The sequence below is a fragment of the Plodia interpunctella genome, chromosome Z, assembly GCF_027563975.2.
Source record: "Plodia interpunctella isolate USDA-ARS_2022_Savannah chromosome Z, ilPloInte3.2, whole genome shotgun sequence".
Lineage (NCBI taxonomy): Eukaryota > Metazoa > Arthropoda > Insecta > Lepidoptera > Pyralidae > Plodia > Plodia interpunctella.
The window spans coordinates 4,273,974-4,283,003 of record NC_071324.2 but is presented as its reverse complement, the minus strand read 5'-3'; the positions used below and the strand labels follow the sequence as shown (position 1 = coordinate 4,283,003).

General features: G+C 32.9%; 1 protein-coding gene and 1 long non-coding RNA gene across 2 annotated transcripts; one reads left to right on the top strand and one right to left on the bottom strand.

Annotated features, from left to right (window-relative positions):
• Positions 1-771: 771 nt before the first annotated feature.
• Dpck (Dephospho-CoA kinase) lies at positions 772-6,981 on the top strand. The gene is made up of 4 exons (XM_053767931.2): positions 772-1,298; positions 3,198-3,489; positions 3,819-4,022; positions 4,743-6,981. The coding sequence occupies exons 1-4, from the start codon at positions 1,187-1,189 to the stop codon at positions 4,831-4,833; spliced, it is 699 nt and encodes a 232-aa protein (XP_053623906.1). The 5' UTR covers positions 772-1,186; the 3' UTR covers positions 4,834-6,981.
• LOC128682912 (uncharacterized) lies at positions 6,971-8,651 on the bottom strand. The gene is made up of 3 exons (XR_010370327.1): positions 8,504-8,651; positions 8,176-8,253; positions 6,971-7,721 (listed from the first exon to the last, which is right to left on the bottom strand). It is a non-coding gene; the product is annotated as an uncharacterized LOC128682912 (long non-coding RNA).
• Positions 8,652-9,030: the final 379 nt, after the last annotated feature.

Genomic DNA, 9,030 nt, shown 5'->3' with positions numbered 1-9,030 from the left:
TTGTCCAATGCATTACAATAAGGTATGTTGAAACATCGATCATTATTTTATACAAAAATTTGATATTAAATATTATTGTGATGGACAATCTGGTCAATTTTTATATAAAATGGTTATTATATTTAGATCTTAATATTAATACATTGGCCAATGCCAATCCAAATATAGATAAACATGATATCGTATAAGTCATCAGTACTACAGTAAAATTCGTTTAGTGTTCGATATTCGGTGTATTTTCCATATTTGTATTCGGCCGAATTATTCGGTTTGGTGCCGAATATATATTCTATTTGAGTAATTATATTTTCTTGGTTACTCGTTCTTCGTTTTGTCAATTCCCATTTCGTCGCACTCGATCGTTTACGCCTATTCATATTGCAAACATCAATATTTCTGAAATAATAACCACCTTTGATTTTTTATTTGTAACGATGTGCGATGTTTGATAGCAAAATGATAGCAGTGTGTACGTGGTGGTGGGCGATGAACACGGAAGTGGTGAAGTAGGGTTCGCTCGTTACTCGTTATGTAGATAGCAACGACACCTAGCGTATTGTTAGAACCTGTTTACGCAGCAAAACAATAAAATAGTTAACCGAATAATTTCTTCTTGGGAATGCGGGCTCCAGTATTATTTTATTGTAAGCTATCGCTATACTTCTGAATATTTTGATTGTTAGCGTACTACCTATCGATAGTCGCCTATCGATTGAGCTATTGACATCGCTACATTGACAGAGTCAGATGACGACATTGACGACGATGACACTAATGACATGACAGCCAGTTTAAGCAAAGCAAACTGCTTTTCTTGAAACCATAGAAAACTTGAAACCAAAATTAAACTTATTTCCTAATTCATCTTAAGCTTCTAACAATTTGCATTCTATATAAATTTCATTTGTCACTAGATATTAGATAACACTAGGCAGTTACAAAGAAATGACATCAAAAACTGAAGAATCAGTATGAAGATAATTTGTCCTTAGGTCTCACTCAACACACCTTGACTTGGACCTTGTACCCTAATAAGCAAATGAAAATTAGAAAATCACAATCGTCGAGAAAGAAATGTGTGTAAACATCATGTACTAAACTAGCACAAACTGATTTAGTTTGCTAGAATAACATTAAATGTGAATTTCGTTTCGGTCCGGACAAAGTACGCCCTTGGTTTGCCAGAATGTTCATTGTGGGGTTGACTGGTGGACTAGCTACTGGAAAAAGTACTGTTCTTTCAATATTTCGTGAAAATGGTATTGCTGTCATAGACGCCGATGAAGTGGCAAGAAAAGGTAACTATGGTTTTATTCTTATATTAATTTGTGGTGTTATGAGTATTTGTTAAACCATGTTTAAGACAATGAATTATTGATGAGAGGATGATCTGACACCATTATTTAATGGTAATTAAGCCTCCTTGGTAATATAATGATTTGTGTTATCTTTATCATCCATAATATTTCTCATTGCCAGGTGAAAGCTTTCTTTGGATGCAAATACTTATGAACTTATGAAGTTTGAAAAGATGGCATATTAATAAAATAAGATAAACCTTACTGTAAGCTATAGTATATTTCTGTGTATCATTCTGTCAATGACACATTTTGTAAAGTGCAATAGTGAAAAAAAAACATACATTAAACTATACTTTATCTTTTTGGTGAATAACAGGGCAAGTAATTAAAGGCTGAACTATAACATTTACATTTACTATAACCATGCAACATTAGATATAGATGCATCAGCTGCAAAAACCTCACAAGCATTTCAGTAAATTCATTAATTTCATACAATACTAGCTGCGCCCCGGGGTTTCGCTCCCGTGAGAATTTTGGGATAAAAATACCTTATGTGTTATTCCAGGTTATTTTCTACCCATGTACCAAATTTCATAACAATCGGTCTGGTACATAAAGTGTGAAGTGGTAACAAACAAACTTACTTTCGTATTTATATTTTTGGTTGTGATTTATTATGCTTTGCAAATGTTTTGGATATAATGGCGGTTTCAACTGCAATGCATTTCATATTTTTGCTGAGCGAAATAGCAGATTTAAAATTTTCAAAGATTTCCAGAATGTTTTGTTTATTATGTCATGATTATGTGTAATTGTATATTGCAAAATATTTCATAAATGTTTTGAGGCAAACTGTCTAATTGCTGAATCTATGAACTTTTCTCCCAAGTCCAGTATAATAGACTTGGTTTGATTGATTATTTTATGTTCTACATGATCTATCTGTATCAATAATCCTTAGACATTATAAAGAGAATTGCAACTGTCTTGTCAGTTAATGTGGTATACTGGATTGTTTGTTTGATATTAATTAGTCTCTCTAATCCCTGTCTCACTTTCATGCTAAACATCTGGGGAGATTTTGTTGAATTTCAAATAGATAAGAGTTAATTACCTGATGTCAAACGTAGGATACCGCAGGTGGACTTGGGGGCAAGGGCTAGTTATATTAATTCTTTAGATTAGATTCTTTAGATTTAGGATTCTTTAGATTAGGTTTAAAATTAGGTTTAACTGGTCAAATAAAGAATGAATTATCTTTGCTCTTATGAGAATTTCTCAATTCTTGACAACCCTCATTGTATATCTCTCTTGTTTGTGCGATTTCTTGGTCTTTTCTCTATATATTTATATTTTATCTATATTTCACATTAATATACAAGTTTACACAGCACTACCTATAAATGCATTTATCACAACATAGTATAAAACAATGTCGCTTTCCGCTGTCTGTCCCTATGTATGCTTAGATCTTCAAAACTACGCAATGGATTTTGTTGCGGGTTTTATTAATAGATTAATTATTGATATAATAATTCCAAAGAAAGGTTTATATATATTGTAACATGCATAATATTGCACCCATGTGAAGCTAGGTCGGGTCGCTAATTAATGATACATAACTATTACACACAAGTAGTGCATAAACATACAAGAACTGCTTGTTTACAATCTATTATGGTCTTATATAATCCTTCTTTTCCTTACATATTATAAAACAAAGTCCTCTGCCGCTTCTGTCTATTTCTTTGTGATAAACTTAAAAAATACTGCACGGATTTTCATGTGCTTTTCATCAATAGATAGTGTGATACTTGAGAAAGGATTAGGTGTGTAATTTATCATGTTCGCCAGCCGGTCGCTAGTAAAACATAAAATGTTTTAATGTTTCAGTGCTAGAGCCCGGCACGAAAGGGTGGATAGAACTTAGACAGTTTTTCGGAGATGAAGTGCTATCCTCTGATGGAAAGGTAAATCGAGCTCGACTGGGGGAGATAATATTCGACGACATTGAAAAGAGAAGAAAGTTAAATGCTATCACTCACCCTAGGATACAAAGTGCTATGATGAAAATGGCAATTTCATATTTTTTTTCCGGCCACAAATACATTGTGATGGAAGTGCCACTATTGTTTGAAACGGGGAAGATGTTGACCTTTATGCACAAAATTATTACTGTTGTGTGGTATGTAATTTTTAGAAATCATCAGTTCGTTCTCATTTCAATCTCTTCAATATGCGATGTTTGATGCTATTATTTTCCTGGTAATTAGATTTCCTGATTATCCTGAAAAAATCTATATTTATAATCTGTTTTTTTTTGTCGTAATGTGTGTAATCGTATTAATGTTATTAACGATAAAATATGTCGATACCGCTTTGCAATTAAATTCAATAGTTCTCCAATATATTAGCTGTGTGTGGTCTATAATAAAGTTGGTTCTCTTGAGACTACTCACATAACATGAGATAACTCGTACCTAGCAATTAATATCTTTTTTAAAATAATTTCAGTGAAGATCACCAACAGCTGGAGAGGCTATGTAAACGCAGCGACTTCTCAGAAGTGGTGGCCAGGAAGAGGATAAATACTCAAATGCCGCTCGAACACAAAGTCGCCAAGTCCCACTTCGTCATAGACAATTCCGGTGACTTTTCTAATACGAGGCAACAGACAGAAAGTATAATTAGAACTCTTCGAAGGTCCAAGTTCACATGGTACGTAACTTAGAGATTTGTAATATTTTCATGATATATGTACTTTGCTGGCCCTAAGTTGATGTCTGTATCCGATACCAGAGAGCACTAGAGTCTTCTATTCTGCTCAATGTTTGCTGGTTCACCAGCAAAATATTATTTAGGCATTGTACTAATTTAAGTATGTCTTAAACAGATTTTTGTGTAGTTAACACAAAAATCTGTTTATTTATCCTTATTTCGCAGTGAAACAGGGCTTTGGAATGAGGTGATTTGTTAAGTAAGCATATTTGGATAACTGGAGATTATTACGAATATAATAAATTACTATCAATTTACTAATTTGACATTAAAGCTGTATCAATACATTACACATACTTAGTTTATTACATAGGATGGAACAACACAAAATAAACGATATCCTTATCGATATCCTTAGTACTTACCTAATTAGTAATAATGACAATATCGAGATTTATGTTTGTTTTACACAATCTGTGTCTGCATATACTCAAAATCAAATCAAACAAATAATTTATTCAGAAATGAGACGTTTAGAGGCATATAACATCATATAACATCTGTACAGAATATAACATTATACGTGTAAACTACTGTAGAATATAACATTATACGTGAAGTAGAATATAACATTATACGTGAAAAATCACGTATAATGTTATATTCTGTACAGATATAGTTTTATTATTTAGTTAGGTACAATGTTCACTTTTGTTGCAGGTACTTCAGAGTGATATTTTTTATCACGCTTTTGTCAGTACTCTTTGGGATAGCACATATAACGAGCAATTTTGTTTTAGACGGAAATTGATAATCAGAAATTAATAATATTAATAATAATAATTAATTACTATAAGCCGCAGTTCATCACATTTTCAAAGTTTTTGTTTTTAAAAGCAAAATGTAACCAAAAATTCTCAAAATCTTGCCTCGTGAAGTTAGTTATTGATATTGTCTATTCAATGCAGCTGAGCGATTTAATATTAAGGCGGCTTTTGCATTTATAAAAAAATTGATATGACCGTCTCCGTCTACGTGGAATAGTGATCATAACGGCCGCCCTTGCTCGCCCGCTCTCTGGAGGTCCTGGTTTCGATTCCCAACGCCATCCATCGGATCCTTGATACAACTTGGTACTTTGTGTGGATCATTGAGTGTGCCCATTTATTTATTTAATTGATATACCACGAAATAATTATTTTCAAACATCAAGTTTCAGATAGGAGTATGAAAGTTGAATTCAATCGTTTAGTTTTGACTAAATCTACATTCTGGTCACGGGAATACGTCCGTACATCAGTACATTACGTAATAACTCCTTGTGTATAATGTAGTGTCTTGTTTTTATTGTAGTTTTAATTACTACTCGTGATATTCAAAGCAATACCAAGCCTTATGCTATTGCTCAAAGGTAGTAAGATAATATATAAATATATAATTAAGGGTATAAATATGGGAATACTAAGTCGTGAACATAGGCTACAAGTTTTTAAGTACCTATATTAACTATAAAGTTATCCATGTATGTGATTTTTATGAAAATATATTGTAAAAATATTTAATTTCAGTTATAATTTTATAATATTTACTTAAATTTGTATATTTTAGAAACACGTGTAACATCTTATAATTATGATTTACATAGTTTGGCTAATCTAGCGCTATTTAAATAAATAATCGGGAGCGTCAATATCAAATTGATACATTGGTAATGTATATACCGATAAAAATGAAGTCATGTATGTTAATAATGTTATTAGAACATTTTATTGCCAGAAGTGGCTGCAGTTTGAAGTATCGATATATAATAATTACTTTAATTATAAATTAGATTTTTTATTGATATTACCAAAGGAAAGTGTATTTTAGCAGTACAGTCAGCCGCACGTCAACTTACCTTTAACGTCTATGCTGTGGTAATAACGGAGAATTTGCAATGAATTTGTATAGGTTGATGTGCTGTCGACTGTATACTTCATGTCAGTTTATTTAAAAATACCCAATAAGTATAATTCTTTTGGAAGGGAAATTTACGCGGGCGATCCGCGGGCAATATTTAATTTAAAGAATACTTATAACTTTTAAAGGTTGCATACTAAATTAATTTTCCTAGTCCTATCATCTGGCAAATAGGGTTTAGAATTGACATAAAATTTATCAATATGGTTTTTGTTTATATCATAATTTTCTTGGCCTGCAGTCATAAGTGCGTTTTCTATAGTTTTAGTGCTTATTATAAAAATATCTATTAATCAAGTACTATCCTAATTTTAACTAACGCGAAGTTTAAATTTTGAATTTTTACTACTATATAGCTATACTCTATACGGTGTTGCTGACAAATCGTTGACTAAATATTTTCAACTTATTTATGTTGTTTTGTAAGAAAAAGTTAATAATATAATAGTATATTATCCATAATCGTGGAATTAGTAGAGTACTTACTAAATCCATGTCCGTAATACACTCATATTTAAGAAATACTGCGTCACGTTTATGACATTTGATAATTTACTATAATTGTAAGTTATTACCGTCTGTCTATAAGTGTAGTAAACGGAATTTTGACGTAGTATATATAAGTATACTTTTGGTCATTGCAATACAATATTCAAGATTAGCCATTTGGATACAGCTGCCTTATTTATGTTTTCTACTTTTCTACTCCTTATAGACAGACAATTATATCGTAGCAAGCAATAAAGTAGCACAATAATAAAGATATTAATAAGCTGTAGTTATTTAAGTCCTCTAAAAAGCATTAAAAATAATAGTCACGAATAGTCTTACATATAAACGCGTCTTTTATATACTGAAGTTTTAGGTAAACACAAAAAATGTCCCAATAAAAATGGATGTGATGGACGTGTTTCTCACACGTCAACTGTAAAGAAGAACAATTTGTATAAGATTGTTAAAAACAAAAATATCGTTCAAATAAAATACTATTGAATATTCATATGGACAACTTTATTATACTGGGAAAGTTGATGTCATGGAGGGAACTTAGTATTTAAGGGCCTGTTTCACTGCTTGCTGATAAACTATCCGATAACCTAAATATAACATCACACAGATAGCGTTAAAATTGTAGCTCACAAGTGTTTGATAGGGTTTACGGCTAATCACATCAGAAGTTTATCTGTCAGGTTATAAAATTATATTTTCTAAAAGTGGTGAAACAGGCCCTTAGTGTTATAATATGTGATATTGAATTGAACGCCTACCAGATCTGAATATCACACTTAAGCTTTCGTCGTCTGTTTTAACGCCAATATATTAACAGTCTTTTTTCTATTCCTAAGACTTGGTCGCTTCAATTTAGTGGTATTTATATCAATTTTGTTTTTATACTGTTTTTCTGGTTGCTTACTGTCAACAAGCTGATTGGATTGTCTAAGAGCACCATGTGGTTTAGACGCTTGATTTCTAAAATAAGCTTTATTTTCCGTTTCCTGTTCTTGGCTTTGTACGTTTGGCGAGTGAGAAGTGGACGTATATTTGACCTCATGGACTGTGGAATCCGCACCTATTGACCCCGTCTGCCCTTCTTGCACATCTTGCGTTTCATGTGTTGATGTAGAAACTTTTGTAGATGCAGCATATACAGTTGCAGAGTTAGACTGCTCGTGTTTATGATGTTTCGGAGGATGAAAGATTTCTTTTATTGGATCATACGAGTTCGATCCAAACAAAGGTCTGAAAGGAATTTCAATTTGTATTATTACTATTTTGCATGTCTGTGATTAAAATTTGTTGGAAACGTATGGACGTGCAAATTGGGGAAGAAAAAGTAGGAAAGGGAACGCCGGGCGCCGACGCTTAAAATAGGAACCGGAAAAACGGGCATATGAGAGCGAGTTATCTAAGTGGAATGTAACTTGTACCTTATTGAGTTTAATGATGCGAAGGCGGCCTACTATTAAATTGGGAATTTTGTTCGTACTGGGGAGTCTACTGGGATCGAAGTACTCACTGGCCTCACCTACTAGTCAGACTAGTAAGTCTAACGGGAATTCTCTGTAGTTCTAGTCATACTACCCGCCAGGGTTAGGACTACTGGGGCCGTGTTTTTCGACAATATTTCAGAACGTGATAAGTACTAGACATGATGGAGTATATGATCATATAGAGTGTTCATGTTCATACTTACGGTTTGTAATCATTTTCTTTATAATACCTAGTCAAATCTTCCTCTTCTATTTCATTACCTTGGGCATGAGTGCCATAGCTGAAACGAAACACTTATAATTAGCCAATGTATGTTTCAAAGAGCGCGTCACTTTATAAAACACTAGCTTTTGCCCGCGGCTTCGCCGCGATAAGTAAAAGTACCCTATGTTCTTTTCCATACTTCAAACTACATGTAGGTACTTATGCAAAACTTCATGACGATTGGTTGAGTAGGTAAAACGTGAAGAGGTAAAAATCAAATTTACTTTCCCATTTATAATATTAGTTAGGATTAGGATTGTACTTACACTAAAATCGTAAGTAAGCTTATGACTGAACAAACGTATGAAAACATTACAAATGCTTTATGTTACACGAATTGCTATACAACTCATTTTATGCTTATAGGTGTGCAATAAACAGGAAAATAAAGTTTTCATTGCCATAGTATTTACTTATTTTATCTTGCGCAATCACATATTTCCAATTTTCGCAAAATATCATGATGATCCAATAGCGTAGTGCAGCTAAGGTAAAAGCCCAAACTGGTGCGAGAATAATATCATCTGGGTGTCCGGTTTCGGCCGTCTACCTCACGTCGACCTCTTTGAGAATGCTGTTGTTGCATATATTTTGTCACGGCTTATACAACATCTACTGGAACATGAAGTGGTCGAAATCTAGGGCAGGCGGTAAACACGCACAAAGTTGTACCTATTAGGTAGATAGTTATATAAATATCCATTCTGTAGATGGGATTCCATTATTTCAAAATTTTGGGAGTTCCTAGAATCCTTGATGCTATGTAACATTACAGGTACAATAATAACGTCGT